This window comes from Phymastichus coffea, unplaced genomic scaffold (assembly GCF_024137745.1).
Source record: "Phymastichus coffea isolate CEN01 unplaced genomic scaffold, Cenicafe_Pcof_1.1 PCOF00028, whole genome shotgun sequence".
In the NCBI taxonomy this organism is placed as follows: Eukaryota; Metazoa; Arthropoda; class Insecta; order Hymenoptera; family Eulophidae; genus Phymastichus; species Phymastichus coffea.
Genome location: NW_026706839.1, coordinates 631,015 through 649,500, shown reverse-complemented (window position 1 = coordinate 649,500; position 18,486 = coordinate 631,015). Strand labels below are relative to the sequence as shown.

The 18,486-nt window shown below is 32.4% G+C and overlaps 5 protein-coding genes and 1 long non-coding RNA gene across 10 annotated transcripts; 3 read left to right on the top strand and 3 right to left on the bottom strand.

The window, feature by feature from the left end:
• The first annotated feature begins 2,066 nt into the window (after positions 1–2,066).
• On the top strand, positions 2,067–4,090 carry LOC131662729 (speckle-type POZ protein-like). Its single transcript, XM_058932591.1, has 3 exons — positions 2,067–2,193; positions 2,287–2,390; positions 2,827–4,090. Exon 3 carries the CDS (start codon positions 2,853–2,855, stop codon positions 3,969–3,971), a length of 1,119 nt encoding a protein of 372 aa, XP_058788574.1. The 5' UTR covers positions 2,067–2,193; positions 2,287–2,390; positions 2,827–2,852; the 3' UTR covers positions 3,972–4,090.
• A 3,536-nt stretch (positions 4,091–7,626) lies between these two features.
• LOC131662721 (uncharacterized) lies at positions 7,627–11,661 on the bottom strand. Its single transcript, XR_009301800.1, has 5 exons — positions 11,584–11,661; positions 10,298–10,487; positions 9,009–9,226; positions 8,423–8,547; positions 7,627–7,637 (listed from the first exon to the last, which is right to left on the bottom strand). It is a non-coding gene; the product is annotated as an uncharacterized LOC131662721 (long non-coding RNA).
• Positions 11,662–12,931: 1,270 nt separating this feature from the next.
• Positions 12,932–13,794, top strand: LOC131662718 (c-Myc-binding protein homolog). Its single transcript, XM_058932577.1, has 3 exons — positions 12,932–13,086; positions 13,175–13,296; positions 13,417–13,794. Exons 1-3 carry the CDS (start codon positions 13,060–13,062, stop codon positions 13,607–13,609), a joined length of 342 nt encoding a protein of 113 aa, XP_058788560.1. The 5' UTR covers positions 12,932–13,059; the 3' UTR covers positions 13,610–13,794.
• A 222-nt stretch (positions 13,795–14,016) lies between these two features.
• On the bottom strand, positions 14,017–15,584 carry LOC131662716 (transmembrane protein 267). Of its 4 annotated transcripts, XM_058932572.1 has the most exons (5): positions 15,489–15,518; positions 15,196–15,323; positions 15,009–15,081; positions 14,519–14,925; positions 14,017–14,446 (listed from the first exon to the last, which is right to left on the bottom strand). In XM_058932572.1, the coding sequence occupies exons 4-5, from the start codon at positions 14,804–14,806 to the stop codon at positions 14,120–14,122; spliced, it is 615 nt and encodes a 204-aa protein (XP_058788555.1). In that variant the 5' UTR covers positions 14,807–14,925; positions 15,009–15,081; positions 15,196–15,323; positions 15,489–15,518; the 3' UTR covers positions 14,017–14,119. The 4 variants fall into 4 exon arrangements, with proteins under 4 accessions (XP_058788555.1, XP_058788558.1, XP_058788557.1 ...); XM_058932575.1 differs by lacking the exon at positions 15,196–15,323 and having other exon boundaries at positions 15,489–15,584; XM_058932574.1 differs by lacking the exon at positions 15,489–15,518 and having other exon boundaries at positions 15,217–15,318.
• Positions 15,313–16,934, top strand: LOC131662719 (c-Myc-binding protein homolog). 2 transcript variants are annotated; one of them, XM_058932579.1, is made up of 4 exons: positions 15,313–15,439; positions 15,671–15,819; positions 16,014–16,135; positions 16,319–16,934. In XM_058932579.1, exons 2-4 carry the CDS (start codon positions 15,787–15,789, stop codon positions 16,470–16,472), a joined length of 309 nt encoding a protein of 102 aa, XP_058788562.1. In that variant the 5' UTR covers positions 15,313–15,439; positions 15,671–15,786; the 3' UTR covers positions 16,473–16,934. The 2 variants fall into 2 exon arrangements, with proteins under 2 accessions (XP_058788562.1, XP_058788561.1); XM_058932578.1 differs by lacking the exon at positions 15,313–15,439 and having other exon boundaries at positions 15,600–15,819; positions 16,319–16,933.
• Positions 16,935–17,064: 130 nt separating this feature from the next.
• LOC131662717 (prefoldin subunit 3) lies at positions 17,065–18,450 on the bottom strand. Its single transcript, XM_058932576.1, has 2 exons — positions 18,311–18,450; positions 17,065–17,938 (listed from the first exon to the last, which is right to left on the bottom strand). The coding sequence occupies exons 1-2, from the start codon at positions 18,392–18,394 to the stop codon at positions 17,447–17,449; spliced, it is 576 nt and encodes a 191-aa protein (XP_058788559.1). The 5' UTR covers positions 18,395–18,450; the 3' UTR covers positions 17,065–17,446.
• Positions 18,451–18,486: the final 36 nt, after the last annotated feature.

Below are 18,486 nucleotides of genomic sequence, written 5' to 3'. Positions count from 1 at the left end.
CAAAAGAATGGCGTTTGTAAAATATCAGTTAATTTCCATGGCAATTGTCCTGGTCGCAATAGTCGTTGACAGCAATAATCTCACAGCAAGTCAGTACCGACACGCACGCGATGGCGGAGGCTTGCCTGTGCATTACAGAAATGTCAACCTCCGCGGGAGCTATAATCATACAATGAACAACACTGTTTCCCCGGTGCCGAGATGGAACCGCACTATGGCATTTATTCACACTCCGGCGAGAAGATTTCAAGGATATAGTTACGCTAACCTGTTCACGGCAAAGTACCCCGCGCGGAAAAAAATCAGAGGACGAGCACTTAACCATCAGCTGAAGGTTACTAACTCAACTCGATGGCTTTGAAGATATTGGTAAAATAATTTTTGATAGAATGACATTTGCGCAACACTTGGTATTAATGACGTCATATTTGTTATCATGTTTGCGAACTTTAATGACTAGCAGTTGTACGGTATGTGTATCAATTGTTAGATGGAATGCGGATTTATGTACAATATTTATTTACCAAAGAATGTAATTGCAATCTGCTTAAAATTATAATAAAAATAATAATGGTATTGCAAGTTATCTATAATTACATTTAAAATACTTTCATACTTTAATAAATATATGCAATGCCTGTTAATTAATAGATAAATTAAATAAGCTCTTCTCTATCAGTACGTAAAAATTATTTACGGATTATATTTTAAATTTATTACGTACATCTGTGTGCGTAATTTCCTTTTAATTCACATTCATGTCGTTATATTAGCTACACGCGAATTAATAAAGATGTCACTAAATTAACTATTTCGATAACTTTTCTTTAAGTTTGATCACAACTGAGTTTTCGCTCCATTTCCATTCACAGATAAAAACAGATCTTTTGAAAAACAAATATAAAGCATCGTGTATAATATAAATCGTGTACTACCTACGTCAATTTCATTTCAATATTAACGATCAGTTGAAACGTACGTTCAACGTGATTTAAATTGTTCATGAAATATTATTGATACGTTCGTGCGGATATGCGTCATTGTTACCTTATTATTTTTTTGCGATACAACTAACATTAGTTGTTAATGCACTGTTTTAAAGTTGTCGGAGTAGACTTTGGTTACATCCGCATGGCTTTCAGATCGATTGAGTGAATATTAGAATTACAAAAGATGGGATGGAATTATTAGTATATTAATAAATTTGACACGAAAACGGATTGCAACAAATAATAAATTTAACATGAGAACGAATTGTATTTGTATAGGATTAGAACGGTTTGGAGTGATTAGTTGTCACAGGAATCGATAATCTTATAGTGTTATTGAAACGAACTGCAATCTTAAAACAAATTTAAGTTCAAGTCGATGTACTTGTAAATATTTTTGAAATACATTAAAGTTAACAAAGCAGACTTTGGTTAGATGTGGTTTTCAAAATTATTTAATAAAATATTCGAATTATAAAAGATTGAATATAATTATAAGTCTATTTATAAATGTGGCATTTAAACAGATTGTATTTGTATGAAATTAGAATGAACTGATAAGTTCTAAATAAAATTGTAATTGAAATGTATTGTATTTGTATTAGAATTAACATAGATTGAAACTGAATGGTTAGTTGGCATGAATTTGGTATTAAAATCGATTAATTTAGTGCTGGTATTAGAATGATATAAGTGAAATAAATTGAATGAATTTCGCATTTGATAAAGTTCAGTTGTTAATGGAATTGTTAGTAGAATTGAAATATTAATGCCAACTTTCTTTATTAAGTTGAGTCAAAATAACTGCAAAGATTGAAATCAAGTGAAATGTGTTAAAATATATTTAACTGAATTATAAATGAAATGTATTAAAAGTACAGAGTATTGAAATTGATTTAAGGAAATAAAATTTAATTCCGACTTTCTGTATTAAAATCGATCAGAATTGAATAAGATTTGTTCGGATTCACTATCTAATACCCAATATTCAGTCACTGGATTGAACGATATGATTGAAACGATTAAATAGTATTGAACTGGCATATACTTTTATTGAAATTAATGTTTTCGTTTTAGCAGGATTTTGCCGCACGAGGGCCACATGCTAATGTAGCACTTCATTCAGACCTCGTGTTCGCCCTATTAAGATTATTACTCGGGATTAATCCACAGTTGAGTAGCCGATGCCGAACCAACTAGTCAGGTATTTGCAGCATCAATCGATACTTCTGTGTATAGTGTTGTATGCAAAAGTTTATTCATCTTATTTTATTTTCATTTCTCCCAATCAATATAGTTAGATTAAATAGAGACGAATAACAGTATTTTTTATTTTGCAATATTGTTATAATTAGTTCAAATATTAACGAACTTGACCAATTGCGAATATCCATCAAAGAAGTGAGTATTTATATATAATCAAGCAGTATAAAGTACAATTGATAAATACATTTCACAATAATTCAATGGAAATTCAAATTTACAAACTATCGGAAATAAACATTTTCAGTTCCAAAATAACAGTCAGAAAATAAAACGATAGTATATATATCAAAATTTATTGTGTTTATTTTATAAATAATACACTTATGTACTATAAAAATGTTTTTATGGTTTTAAAGGAAAATTCTTTGAGATAAAAATGTGATTATTATTTTTTAACATGGTATATGGTATATATATAGTAATAATCATAAATAATCGTTTACACGTGATTTCTGAAATTGATGGAATTTAACCTCTTCCATCAGTACGATTTCAAATTCTCAAATAAGATGTGAGAACATACAGAAGAAATACTGAAAATATTCAGTAATATTTAATTTTTCACTTTCAGAGATAACAAATATCTATTTTATAAAAATGGAAGATGATGATGATGTGTTACCTTTTGTATCATCAATCCAATCTCAAAGGGTTGTTAAAAGATACTTTACTGAAAGTTACGTACACACACAAGAATCAATGTATACTTGGAAAATAAAAAATTTCTCACATTATTTTTTTAGAGAGGCAGATGCTATTAAATCGTCAATATTTAAAACGCAAATATCAGACCACGAATCTTTATCATGGTTGCTATCTTTTTATCCGTGCGGGAACCAAGCAGGTTATGAAGATCATGCTGTGTTATCGATAGATCAAATAGAACAGGAAACGTATCCAGAAGAAATACCAACATTGTACTTCAAGTGTTCTATCCAGTATGAAGATAACGGATATCTTCGAGAAGAAGTTCGATATGAAAATCGCATGTTATTCGATAATATCGTAGAGACTGAAAGTCATTTTATTCCAGATTTTATAAGAAGATCAGAAATGGATCGTTACTTGCAAAATGGTTATTTAACAATAAGATGTAGAGTATACGTACTTGCAGATATAACGCAAGTCGAAACTGTCCAAACTCCACCAATAGATCATCAATCAACTATGGACCATCGAATACAGGAGCTAAGAGATTTTTGTCAACTATATAAAAACGAGAAGTTTTCCGATGTGGAACTTATTGTTGGCGAGGTAAAATTACCCGCGCATAAATGTGTATTGTCCGTTCGCAGTCCTGTGTTCTTTTCTATGTTTGAGCATGATATGAAAGAACAAAATGAAAATAAAGTAACAATAACCGATATTAGGAGCACTGTCATGACGGAAGTTCTACGTTTCATTTACACGGCAAAAGTTAATAAGATTGATACTATTGCGGCGGAGATTTTGGCTGCCGCAGACAAATATCAACTCACTGGATTAAAGAAAATGTGTGAGGAATATTTGAGCACACAGTTGAGCGTAGAAAATGCCTGCGAAATTCTTTTGGTTGCTGATCAAACTAACACTGAAAAACTTTATAATACTACGCTCGATTTTATAACGATTCATGCCAATGAAATTGTTACCTCAGAGAAGTTCGATACAACTATCAAGACTTACACCTATGACTTGCTGTTGGTTCTTCTTAAAAATCTCATGTTAAAAATGTAGTTTGTATTTGTATTGTAGAATCGATATGAAGTGATATTTAAATGTAACTTCACGATGATTCCAATTATTTTTTATTTCATTATAATTTATTGTAAACTAATAAAGACTCTTTTAAGTAATATATTCTTCGGTAATAATTGTTCCTGTAAGAAATAGTATAAAGTACTCACATTATGAACTTTTAAACAATAATTTTACCTTAATGATTTCTTGAAAATTTCACCAACAAACTCATAAAATACTATTTTTAAAGAACTTATTATCAATTTGTCGTAACTATATATACAGTATATGTAATGAAAGAAGATTTTCAAATTGTTACGAACTGAGAACATTGTTATTGATTTGAATATTAAATTTCTTATTTAAAAAGAGAATTTATAATTAAAAAATCCTTTCGAAAAACGTAAGAAATTTAAGAGTATTGTCTATTTTGTATATAAGCATTAAATCATGTTATAAATAATTTACCTCAAGGGATTTTTATTTTTATATGTACACCCACCGGCAATGAAATCTGTAGGAACGTTTTGAATCCGACTGCTCAAATCAAAACAAATATAGGTTCCGAAGTTACCGACGAAGTTTCCAGTCTACATATCATTTTTGACCCGTGGTCGAACAGTGCGTCGGAATCGAACGTTAATTGTGCGCGGTTAACTAAATAAACATTGATTTATTAAATTTCTTTATATGTGGACTAATCCTTCATTTAATGATAGGTAGTCTAATAATAGTCATTCAATATTAGGTAAGTTTACAATCAAGTTTATTGATTTGACATTTATCTGAGGAATTACATTGTATGTAAACATTACTGGTATATAAGTCATTATTTCATTTTATATTTGATTCATAATACTGCCAAACTAAGAGATTTTTAATACGTTTTAAAAGCAAAACAAGTATTTATTTATAGGGTTCTGGTTCAGCAGACTATTTCCAATTTATATTATTATTAAACGTGAGTTAAACCTCAAGTTTTATAAATAAATGAGAATTATTTATAAAACTTGAATTTCAAATAGTGACAGAATTTATTATGTAAGGGATATCTGGTGATTAGTAAATGTTTAACCTGTTTTATCGACTAACTGCCGCATATTACTAATCTTTACATTTTCCTCAATTTTGGATAGAAAACCGACAAAAGGAAAATTGTTTCGTAATCCGGGAATAAGGAGATATCATCCGCTATTGATATTATTTCTTTTTAAACAGGAGAAAAATGTTTAATGCATATTGCGCGCTGTTCGAACGCGTGATTTTTTTTCGCAATTTTCTTAAAAACGAAAAATCCGGAAATAAAATTTCAAACGGAGACTTAATCCGGAAAAAGGGAGAAAACGTTTTATGTTTAAAAAAATATGTTTAAAAAAATATTTTGGGCGTCAGATTCACAAGTCTCTTATTGTAGTGTTGGTCATGCGCATTTGGACGCTGCGCAGGCATTATGCGCCGATCGTGTCTGTCACAAAACCAATGTTAATTTAAATAAATTAAATTAACAACCAAAATAGCATTTATCATATCATAAAGTATGAACATATTTTAATATACAATAATAATAAATAAGTAGATTCTTTCTATAAATAATCAGCTTCTCTTGATAATTACATTTAAGGCGGGCCGCACTACAGTAATGTTAACGAAAAACAATAATTGTCTAGATAAGTTACTCATATATAGTATTGAGTATGTATACATGTATAATTTTATCAGGTGTAATAAATTTTTATTTTCTTATAATTTCTAGTTCGTTAAAATTAAATTTCTGTGATGTTATACGTTCTAATTTGTATATGCAAAAATAATTTGTTAGGAAAATGTTATTTAATGTGGATTATTTTTTATGATATTAAGTTCAATTTATAGAAGCAAAGTTTACAATATGGATAATGTAATAAAATAATCTATTTTATAAACGGGTAAATATAAAAACATCAGTGTTTGTAGAGCTATGCGATGTTACAGTTTTAGTAGGCTCTGAAAAATTTCAAGCGCACAAATGTATTCTGGCTGTAAAGTTTTCTCAGCTATGTTCGAACACAACATAAGAGAAAAAAATGAAAATCTTTTCACAATAGAGGATGTCAATCCACAGGTAATGTTTGAAGTTTTACTATTTATTTACTGTGGAAAATTCAACGATAATCAAAATCTCGCGGACTTATTGATAGCAGCTAATAAATATGAGCTGCAAGAACTTAAATATATTTCTGAAAAAAAGCTCATTGTCAGTTTGAATTTGAGTAATATTGGTGAGATTTTTATTTTGGTCGATTGTTATAAATTTCATATGCTTAAGAAGAGCGTATTACAATTCCTCGTGCTACACTTAACAGAAATTAATTTTGAAAAATTCAAGGCAGATGTAGAAGCATATTCACCGCTACTTGTTGAAAAACTAAAAGTTTCTTTAAATTTTCTTGAATTTTCGATTTTATTTTTATTATTTTTAGGAAAATAATACTTTATAATCTATAAATATTTCTTTTCTTTTATATGTAAAGTTTACAAAATAAACTCTTGTTATTCAATATTAATTGAAATGCATATAACAAAAGTTGTACTTCAAACTCAATTACAATAAATTACAATAGTGTAGGCACATTTGATATTATACTGTATGTATAAAATTTCATTGCAGATTTACAATTTTATTTAAGTAAAACTACAAGAATTTTTATACATAAGTTGTTATTGCACGCGTCTTAATTTAGATCCACGGACATCAATGAAACGTAATTAAATATGATTGATTAAAGACTTCATAATGTATTTATGCAGTGATAATTGAGAAATGTGATAACAGTCTATACAGTTGATAAATCGTATGTGCTATTGTTTGAAGATTCACAAATTTCTATGAACGTAAAATGTAATACATATATTTCTTAGATTATATTATAATTTAGTATTTGTAATCATTTATACTTTTACAAATAAATTTTCTATGCGTACTACAAAATTGTTTTTTTAACCTTTGCTATCTTTGGTCTTTTTGTTGCAAACTTGCTGCTTTTTTATTGCTTTGTAAATAATTATTGAATAGCAACACTGAATAGTAACTTTTACTGTGTCGAAAGGCAAATATACTAAACGTCATAACACATTGAAAATATTAACGTGGATCGAAGATTTTTACAATCTCATTTCAACCATATAAAACAGGAAACACTCGAGTATTGAACTCGTACAATAATTTTCACAATAAAGAACTCAAAAAAGATGTAAAAATTTTTCCTGAACACTAAAACTCTATTACAAAGTTTTTACAAAATATTCTATGATCTTAAAAGATGAATTTTTAGGAAGAATAATCTTCTCCATAACGTGACACAAAACACGACTAAAAACAATTTAAATAATATCATTTCAAGAACTCCTAACAGATAATTCAGTTAAAAACATATCTCATAATAAATTAAATCTTTGTACACATGACGTTGTTGTTACACCAATAGCATTGTTTAAAACTTGGAACGATGGTCTTGATTTTGTACAGCGTACTTGCTGTTTCGAATCCCGTAATCGTCGATCAAATGATCTGAGCCGCTATACATGGAGAAACCTCGTCTCGAAAGCTCTTCGCCTGGGACTATCGTTGGATTTGTATAGCAAAACTCAGCCATCATGTTTGTCTGTCTGCTTAACTGATTCGAGCTGTAAAATGAATTTTCGCTTTGAGTATTCGCGTATGTATCGCTAATCTGAATAATAAATTGTATCAGTGACTTCCAAATTCGAGCACCATACGTCATTCGAGTGATTGTTGTCCATACTAATAATCAAATGTGCTGTCTTATTGACGTGTATATTAAATAACTCTATTGTCAAATTGAAACATATCCAATTCACGTATACGTATAGAAAATATCCATTAACTTCTGATTTTCATATTTATTTCATAAATACCAGTATAGAATCAGTGCTTAAAATAATTCAGAAAAGAGTATTTAAAAAAACTTGAGACAACTATTAATAAATTATAACAAGATTAAAATACTTATTTGAACTGGTGCTTCACTAATATCTATTCTCGGTTTGCTTTTATAAGTTTGCATGAGTAATGAACAATTGAATAAACGATTAAAAACATATAATTATTGGAATAAATTTAAATTCGTCACATAAATAGACAATATATTTATACAACAGAAAGTAATCTTATGAAATATTTTAATATTGTATTAAGATAGACAAATGATTGCTCAAATAAGCCTTAAGGCAATTTGATTGAATCTTACCGTATTAGTACTCAAAAAAATATTGCAGTGTTTCATTTTATCAACATATCAAAAAAATAATGCACGATAGGAAATAAAGTTCGTCTAACCTGCAGCTAGTACAGGTATTTACGTGTGCTCTTTGTCCTCGAATTTTACACTTGAGCATTATCTCGAATGTCAATCTTTTTTTTTTTATGTGATACTTTATCGCATACTTACTCATCTGATACCAGACGATTGACTTTGACGAAGAGAATCCCGATGAGAACGAAGATGACGAAGAAAAGGAGGAGTGCAACTCCACACGCTGCGTAAAAGTAGATCTCCAGCTCCTCGAGAGTCGTCTAAAAATCGTTCAGATCCGAATTATTTTCTTGCTGACGATCGACAACGCAAAAATGTAAACGCTTGCGTTCAATAAAATCGACTTGATTCGTGCAAAATACTCAACAACATCCGAGTGGTGAAACTTTTAGTCACACGTGGCAATGGCATCATTATCGAATGCCACAATTACAATCAAACTGAAAACGAACGACAAAACCTGCCGTCTCATTGCGAAATCACGCTTGGAACATTTGTCGCCGAAAAAAGGCTCAACGACTGTGCGGCGCCAAAGAAGGAAATCTCGAGGGAACCCATATTAGTGAATGTACGAAAAGAAACGAAGCGCATCCACACGTGTTGTGGATGTCGCAAGTCGTCAATTGTCGCCGAAATCTCAAGGCGAAAGTCGCTCGCGCGCAACACCTGCGCGCACAGAAGAGGATTCAATTGTTCCATGCGCGGGTGATGATGTACGTACCTAATATCAACGGAATGTGCGAGGACGCCACGCGATTGTTCGCTACACGTTCATTGTCGCAATGCAGCAAATGGCTTTTTAAGCAGTTCGGACACATGTGTGTGCATGCATTGACGATATCTTTGTTTTTTTTTTCTTGTTGTTCACGGATATTTCTACGTAGTTTCATTCTGCCGAAGAAGAGAAGTCGAATCTGTGTCGTCGAAGCATTTTTTCTTCTGAAATTATGATACATTAACAGTATGCTATAGTGTTTTTGAGAATCTATCGTAATGATCGATCGACAGTTGCCCGTATCTCACGGACAGGTTGTAATACGTTATTATGTAGATAACAGTACTATATTAGATTGACGTAAATTTACTTTGCAGTGACATTTTTATTATTTTTGAAACCTTTGATTGAACAGTGAAAGATCACGAGATCATTCATATCGTACACAGATTGCTTTTGCCGAGCTTGGAATTTTCGTTGAAATTGGAAAATTGTCTTTGCGAGGATTCCACGAAGAATTCACCTCAACGTTCGCACAATGCGACCTGCGAACATCGCAATAAAACCGTGTACAAATGGCATAACTCGGCAAGGCCGCGAGTCAGATGTATCCGTTCTCGCGCAGCACGCCGGCGATAGATGCGATGATGTATCGAATCGCTCTTCTCATTATGACGCAACGAAAAAATAGAACGAACGGCCGCGGAGCCGCGAAAGATTTGCATAGAAAGTGCGGCGGCCGCTCGAACGTTATCGCGGCGAGTCTCGATTGCGCTGTGACTTGCCGGGCTCGGGATATTCGATTTTGCGCCGACTTCGTCTCGCCGACGTTCTAATGCATTTTCGAGTCACGCCCAAATTGTTTGTCGAGCTACATAAAGTAAATGTTTCTGTGTGCGTGTGAATGATAACAAGGAAATGACATTACTAAGACAATATTTCTCGACAATGTCTTTATACAGGACGTACAATTTTCGCGTTAATTTTATGGAAATTACGCGCTTGACTTTGTTGCCGGCGATAAGTTGCGCGATGAAAATTAATTAAAAAAAATGAATTGTTAAACAAGGGACCTTCCTTTTTGTCAAATCAACCGTGACGCTTGTTTTTTACGAATAAACTAACTAAAAAGATCTTACGAAACAACTTGATAGAGTGAGACACGATAGATTCAGTAGGCCCAGAAAAAAAACCGCACTATAAACGATATTAAAAGGGGGAAGAAAAAAAACGTGCGTCCAGTTAGCGAAGCTTTCACTGGTGGAAACCACAAACCAATGACAGTTTACACTCACCATCTCAAACAGCAGCGGCAACAGGCGGACACACAATCGCAGCAGAAGATCCGTGAAAAAATAGTCGCTTTTTCCAGCTCAACGCCTTGTCATTGTCGGCGACAATGAGCATGTTTAGCCGCGGCCGAGCAATGTTCTCTCATTGCTTCTCATCTGCTGCGGCGCATCGCGACGACAGACCAGCGAAGGACTAAAAAAAAAACAATACACGTCTTATAGTTTCTCATGGGATACTAAGCTACGATGGACTGCTGGCGTATATTGTCTCTGTGCGAAAATTTTACAAGCATACTGCGTTTGCATAGCGCCGCACGACGTCACGGCCACGTATCGGGGTTGCCTTATCTCGGCGAGAACATTTGTTTAAACGATACACCGTTTATCAGATGCAGTCGAGAGTGAAATTATCATTACGTTTCGAAAGGTAAGCGGAATTAATCTGCTCGGATGCGATGACTCATGGACGAGTGATTCGTTCGGCGAGAAATCGAAACTTCGATCAGAATTTTCCGGCGAGAGACGATGAGCCGCCGATAACGAGCGCCAATTGTCAATCGAGCGAGCGGACCTTTTTTGCGCAACGCAAAGGCTAATCAGCTGGCACGTTCTTAGCCGATCGGCAGAGACAGAAGCGCACGGAATCTTTTCTGCTACGATCATCCGACGCCTCTCTTCGTATTCGGACAAGGAGTAATCGTTGGATAAGGACGAATAGTCTCGCAGCTGGGACACGCGTGACGTCGATGACTAATCGATCGAGCAACGTTCATATTTCTCGAACGGCGTTTTTTCTTTCGTAATGTCGATCGCGGCCGGCTAGAGTGCCGTCGAAATTCTCGGTAGATTTAACGAGACCGACGCTAATCGATCTTTTATCGGCGCGCGAACTCGACGGTCAAAAGCGCTGGGCGCGCTGATAAAGCGGCGAACGGCGACGCTGCTTCCCTCGTTCTCGTTGAAAACGCGTGCGATCGGTCGGCAATCTGCGTCGACGATTTCGTTGCACGTGGAAATTCACTCCCGAAGCGAATTACAATTGATAGTAATCGCATTCCCGGACAGCCGTGTCGCGATGGAAATCGCGTAATGCTTCATTATCGCGACGGTCACCTCGGCGATTTCGCATGCACGCTCGAACAAAGTCGACCCACATAAGAGCGCTGACGAAACAAGAGCGACGACACTTTGGCCGAAAGAGAAAAAAACAAAAGAAGAGCGAGAAAGACGCCTCGATTATTCGTCCCGGCTACACCGTCGGCGAAGCGTGTCGATGTATTTATAATCACCTGCGGGCAATAGTGAATTGCTTTCGCGCACGCGGTCGACGATAAACTGAGGTGTGCCGTGGTAGAGGAGAAGCCGAGTTGGTAGCCGAGTGCGCGCGGGCGAAACGATAAACTCCTCGCTCTCCCTCTCCTCCATTTTTTCCCTTCCTTTTTGATAATGAAACTACCTGCGCTGCTTCACTTCGCTTTTGGCGCTTCGGTTTTTGACCTTTGCGTTTCGCATTGTTTTGATTTTTCTTTTCTCCTTTTGACACTGCACGCGTGTGCATAAGTTGAGTTTTATCGACATTTGGCGTGATCGTGTTTTTTTAATTTATTATATGAAATATCACTGTGTGATTTTGCTTGAGCCAGAAACTACGACGCGAGTATCCAATTTTATAGTTTCATATTCAATACATCAGTATTTTAGATTAAAATTGCCAGTTTTTTATGCGAAGTAGTATCAATTCAATTTTATGTTATACTTTTATTTCAGTCTACGATTTATCGATAAATTTACAGATAATCAACAACTACCCGAGTACGACGATAAATTGCAATGTTCTATTTTATATGTTTATACAATAATCAATTTTCCACGATAAACTGATTAATTTATATAATAATTATTTTTACAATTTCTTGATTTAATTTCTAAATTTTTAGTTTCTCGCGATATCAATAATTCATGTATACCATTTGTCATAATGTTTTACTTTCAAAATAAAATTATTTTTCTCTATCCATTTTCATTATTGATGTTCACAATAGCACAGTAGTCGATAAAAACATTTCGAAATCAATAAATAATTCCATCCGATAAATCGTATTTTCTTTGAAGAAAAAGAATGTTCATTTTAAACGTTAAATAAAACATCACACAACATAGCAATTACATTGTTCAATAATAACACAATATTGTTTACTCATAGTGTACATATAAGAAAAGGAAAAGGCGCAAAATAGTAATTATTGAAGATCACAAAATGCAAGAAATGCAAACTGGTCGCCGGGGTGTTTTATCCAGCGACGATCACTAGCATCAGCTGCATCTCCTATTGATTTATCTTAGCACGCGTATCTTTCAGCTTGCGCGCTGATTTATTTCCTCATTGCGCAAAGTGTGAACAATGCGACTGTTGACCTGCGCTCCGATTGTACGGTGTTGTTGGAGCGCCTTTGTATTTTTTATTTGCAATCGATGTTTGGCGCAATTTAATTTAATATTGTAATTAGAAATTTATGATTAATTTAATTTTAGATTATACGAAATGATATCTGGATGGATAATGTCATGTAGCGTTGGATGAAGGGAGAGGGGCAGCATTTGTTTTGAAAACAGGTAGGTCCACGAGGGACCAAAGTATCCACGAGGATTTTAGTTTAGTGTGTCGTTAAATTTTCAAGGTGACTATAGCTCCGTTCTGTTATCCTTATACAAAAGTTTAGTTCTACATCTGATTGCTTTAATAGCGATATATTGTGTTTGTGAAAATGTCGCGTGAGAACGTCAATGTTAAGGTGAATTCGTTTTGTTTTTGATTTTTAAATACGGAAGGATTTTTGGGTCAGATTTGAAGTAATTATTTGGTCATTTGCGTGTTTTTAGGCAGGTAATTTAAAACGAGAAGAGTTTCAAAAATACCTCGCTCGAACTGGAGTAACAGAAATGTTAACTGATTTATTAATATCTTTGTACAAAAAAGATGAACGACCTGACGATGTATTCGAGTATCCTTGCCAATGTGTATTCCTTTAAAATTTTATCAAAATACTTTTGTAAATTGCGAATTAAATGATTAACTGCATATTCAAAAATTGAGTATGAAAGTTCTTAACGAATTTTTCTAGTTATGTTCGAAAATATTTATCGAATTATCGCAAAGACGATAAAAACTTCAATATTGACAGTTTGAAAAAGGAATTGATTGACGCAAAATCAAGAGTTAAGGATCTGAAAAAAAAAATTAACAAACTCGAAAACAAAGATTCTATGATTAACCAACCGAATAAGTCTAATGTGCCAAAGTCAGCTTCAAAATGATTTTGATGATTACAACTACATAAATAACACGCGTAGTTGTATTACTCATTATGCATTTGTCTTCGGTTTTAATAAATTTGTCTTAGGTTTTTCTTTGAAATAATAAATTTGAGAATGATAAATAATTTTAAAATAATTAAAACTACAAAATTACTAGAAATAACTGTCTTTATATATTGCTTCTGATTTTTAATTTGTATTCTAATGAAGAAATCTATAATAAGTTAATTTTCTCATCATAATAAAAACAGTATTGAAGTAATAATAATTCTTATTTTTCATTTGGTGTGATTTTTCAATTTCCAATAATAAAATGATATGATTTTTAGAAAATGTATGTACTCACACAACTTGTAATATAATTGTATTACTATTAAATAGACTGCGTACAAAAAGTAGCTTACTACTATTTATATAAAATATCACATGAATAGATATAAAGGCACATATGTTTTGAAATTGTATACTTACAAAAAATAATAACTTCAGTCTTTGTAACATTTTTGAGTTTTAAACAATGTTCATACGAGACAAAGTTTCAATGTCTCTTGATAATTGCCAAGCCATAATCCATTGAACAAGGTATGGGATGGCCATGCATATACTTAAATATAAATAATAAGGTATGGGTTGCGTAGAGCCAAAAGGCCAGAACCATAAACCTCTTCTGTTCCCATCCCGTACATGATGACTCATAAAACTTACAAGCATCATCCATGCATACGTAATCAGATTAGGCATGTTTAATGTGTTCGATATAAGGTTCATTATAATCCACAGAGTTACTGGTATTGTAGAACAGTGTAAAAATGGTCTATGATTGAGATGAGTAGCATCCTGAAATACAAACAACAATTTACCGTAAAACATTGAAACAAATAACTATTTTTTCAAATTTTATTCACATACATTTATATCCCAACTTCCAGCAGAAATGAAGTGATCTATGTCAATAAATGATGACATAAAAAAACATATTACAACACTACTCATGTTGTTCACAACATACTTTTTTGATAAAAGCAGTACTAAAGTCCAAGTCAAGCCACCGACACTAGCATGTGTCAAGTTATCACAAACAGCTCTTACAATCTCACTCTTTCCATTTTGCAAACCCATATCTCCCAGGATTGATACAAAGGCTATCAAGATTGTTAGAAATATACGCAGAAAAAATCCTTGTTTAACAATGAACATGATTACAGCTAACGGTACATACTTATGTTGAATAATTCAAAACAATCTTTGTTGTAAAAAAAGTCGATAATGTGTGGGTGAAGATTGATACTTTTTAAAATAACTGACAGTAGACTAACCTAAAACATAAAATCAATGTAACTGATCATTGTCAAAAGACCTAAGCATTCATTATAATGTCTTCAAAGTAAACAATAATTACTAAAGAATATCTTCATTGTTTTGGTAATTCAATCATTCTGTTTAATTATTTATCTGATGTAATATTATTGTTCCTGAAATTGAGAAACATATTTTGTTGTAAATAAGAAATTGTCAACTCCAAAGCTTACAACTAAAATAAGGTAATAGTATAAAATGAGTTTACTAATAACAATTTTAATATTCACATATCAAATTGGCGTAGGAACCTTTAAACATGGATTTAAAAGGCCCGCTATTATTTTAACTGCTGTAAGCTTATATAACCTCAAAAACGATATCTTATCATATATAATTCAATTGAAGTTCTCTGCCCCTATTAGAATAATTAGCATAATCAACAACGCTTTAGCAACGCACAAGCCACACTGCAATTATAATTATCTTTATCTTGTGTAAATTAAACTACAATAGCACAAAAAAAGTAAATAGGTAATAAAAGCAAAGGCAATCGCAAGTATAGAGAAAAAAATTAAATTACGTGTCTGTATACTTTATTTACGCGGCAAAGACAAAGTGTGTATGTGTGAGAAAATTTCAGTTTTTGCTTTGTTTTGAAGGAATCATGAGAGCCGACAAAGTGACAACGTTGATGCCTAAGTCATTCACGGAATTCCAGAATAGTGTGTGTGAGGTCGTAATAAGTTTGTCGTTGTGTTTCAGTTTAGACGTATTGCTGTCTTGCTGATACATTTTTGAGGTGAACGCAATACGCGATTATCTCATATCCTAGTTAATACGCCGTCTGATATTTTGAATTAGTGGAGCAAATCTCATCAATGAAAATGACAACCATGGGTACAACACCAAAGGTAAACTAACTCTTTTTATTTGATAACTAAATCTATATTCTAATATTATTTTGGTGTTGTCCAATAAAGGTTTAGTATGAAACATATTTTTTGAATGTAGACTTAAATGTTTTCATTTTCTGCAGCTAAATTTATACTGATTGCATTGCAATCGTTAAATTGAATGTATTAATTGAAATGATAATTAATTTCAGCCTACTGAGGTGAAACGTGAAGAATTCCGCAAATATCTTGAGCATACTGGAGTCATGGATGCGTTGTCCCATGTACTGTTGGCATTGTTTCAAGAGCAAGAAAGACCTGATGATCCCATAGAGTATCCTTTTTAAGAATACCTCATTTACATAGTGTCTGATAGGAAAAAGAATCACAAATTTACAGTACATTAGAATGTAAAAACAAATAGTTTTTATTAATTATGAACCTGTTGAGCAACTATCAATATTGTCAAAGATGTAGAAATCTATTAAATAATACAACCTTGACTAAAACTTAATAGATACATTCGACGTCACTTTGCAGCTATGGATTCTGGTGGAGCAGAAAATATGCATGACATAGAAGCTTTAAAGAAAGAGTTAGCAGAAGCAAATTCCAAAGTATCAGAACTTTCTGATAAACTTGGAAAAATTGAATTGAACAACTCAATATAATTAGATGGATATTAAAATTCTATTTGTGATCTTGTGCTAGTCTTATTTCACCACAAAAACAAATTGACAAGTCTGTTCAAAGAAATACCGTGCCTTAAAATACATTTTCATAGTTTGGACTTAAGGCTATAGCTCTTCCTAAAATTTAAATTATCATGACAAATCTTATCTCTATTTCAATTGCAATATTTCAGTAGACAAACCGCACAAACTTTAATTAAATGGATTTAAAATATAAGTAAACACGTACTTAGATATGTTGTATCTTACTTTCTATTAGAATATATATGTTTACTGGATAAATTATCCAAAAAGTTCAAGTACACTATGGTATAAATATTTAGTATAGCAATGTTATTTGTATTTAAATTTAAATTACTGTCAAAGACTGTATAGTAACTAACATAACTAGTGAATAAACTACCTTTTGTACTTAAAATTTTGCATCGATTACTATTAATCTTAGTTTAGTCACATTTATATCTTTTAATATGAGCTTTTCAATGTTTGAACTACAAACTTTGAAAAAATTTGTCAGCCATTAAATTGATATAGAATATTGAAATTTCAAGCACCATAGAATCTTTACATACTAAAATAAAAAAAATACACATGGTAACAAAAAATAAAAACTAATTTAAGGTAAAATATTTTATTCAGTTGCACTAGATGTTTATCAAGTACCTAGAAATGCTTTGTAATGTAATGAGTTTGCTTTGAAGAATGAATTCTATAATTGAATATAATGGTCTAAATTATATATTTACATTTAAATGTAAAAAAAGTTTTAAATATGTAGAACAACCTTTTCATAAAAACTATCATTATTATAACTTAAACTGTCAAAGTACCATCCATTTAGTCATCAATCTGCAAATCTTTTTTATAATTAGCAGCTATATATTACAAAATTATTTGATTTCAAGCCAATTCAATTGGTTTCACTTAAATTACAGTTAAAGTTATTGCATGTCTCATGTAGCTTTTGCAGCTTGTCTCCTCTTTACATCCCAGTTGTATACTCTAGCCATGTTTACTTCTGTAGTGGTGAACTGATCTCTAAGAAAATCCAAGTCATGCTCAATGTATTCTAGATTCTTTTTAGCTGCTTCAATATTCTTGGTCAATAGATCATGTGCATCATCTAGTGTGTACTCCAACATGACATTTGCTCCTAACCATAGACATACCTTGTCTGTTGGTGCAATGACAGCTTTCACATAAACTTGGTCTGAGAGTATAAACTGAGTTTCCATATCTTCACTATTACTTTTCACTACTTGAAGTTTTTTTATCATCTCTACTGATTTTTCCAGATCAGGTATTTGATCCTTTAGTCGTCTACGTTTATTGAGAAGATTGAATTCCATGTACTTGTATTTGCTATGGCTTTCATCTAGTCGTTTTAGAACCTGATCAGTAACTCCATTGTTTTCTGGTTTTGCCATAAAAGCATCAACATCATCCTAAAATGAACAAAGCAATAATGATAATACATATAATTTTCACTTTAAGTATAATGAACAAAATTTTAAAAATATTGATAGAATTGAAACACGAGCTGCATTTTTATATGACCATATAAGGCTGTGTTTGAGAAGTCAAATTTTTCTAACCAAAAGGAACATTGAAGTTTTGAATGAAAATTTTCAAGTGCCAAACATTCCGTATTAATATTATATCTTAAAAACTCATAACGAATATGCAAATGTATGTGCTATCCCAAATAATTCTAAAATATCAATCGAAAGCGTTGCACTACAATAGCGTTAGTAAATGTTTGTAGGTTATGAATATTGCAATCGGAAAATTTCAGAATTAAATGAATATCTAATTACCACAAACTCTGCTTCGGGAATGCCCGCATACGATTTACCATCTGGAGGTCCTTCAATTTCGTCTTTACTCTCAACTACTGACATTTTTTATTTTTCTAATATTTACGACCCCTTCGGCTTGACTCTTATACTCCCACGAGTCATACACGTACGATGATTCGTCTTGCACGTGTGTA

Coding starts and splice junctions, on each gene's coding strand:
- LOC131662729 (XM_058932591.1), top strand. CDS start 2,853: ATGGAAGATGATGATGATGTGTTACCTTTTGTATCATCAATCCAATCT.
- LOC131662718 (XM_058932577.1), top strand. CDS start 13,060: ATGTCGCGTGAGAACGTCAATGTTAAG. Junction 13,087..13,174: donor GTGAGAACGTCAATGTTAAG/GTGAATTCGTTT, acceptor GCGTGTTTTTAG/GCAGGTAATTTAAAACGAGA. Junction 13,297..13,416: donor CGACCTGACGATGTATTCGA/GTATCCTTGCCA, acceptor GAATTTTTCTAG/TTATGTTCGAAAATATTTAT.
- LOC131662716 (XM_058932575.1), bottom strand. CDS start 14,806: ATGTTCATTGTTAAACAAGGATTTTTTCTGCGTATATTTCTAACAATC. Junction 14,447..14,518: donor CTGGAAGTTGGGATATAAAT/GTATGTGAATAA, acceptor TTTGTATTTCAG/GATGCTACTCATCTCAATCA.
- LOC131662719 (XM_058932579.1), top strand. CDS start 15,787: ATGAAAATGACAACCATGGGTACAACACCAAAG. Junction 15,820..16,013: donor CCATGGGTACAACACCAAAG/GTAAACTAACTC, acceptor AATTAATTTCAG/CCTACTGAGGTGAAACGTGA. Junction 16,136..16,318: donor AGACCTGATGATCCCATAGA/GTATCCTTTTTA, acceptor AAAACTTAATAG/ATACATTCGACGTCACTTTG.
- LOC131662717 (XM_058932576.1), bottom strand. CDS start 18,394: ATGTCAGTAGTTGAGAGTAAAGACGAAATTGAAGGACCTCCAGATGGT. Junction 17,939..18,310: donor TTCCCGAAGCAGAGTTTGTG/GTAATTAGATAT, acceptor TGTTCATTTTAG/GATGATGTTGATGCTTTTAT.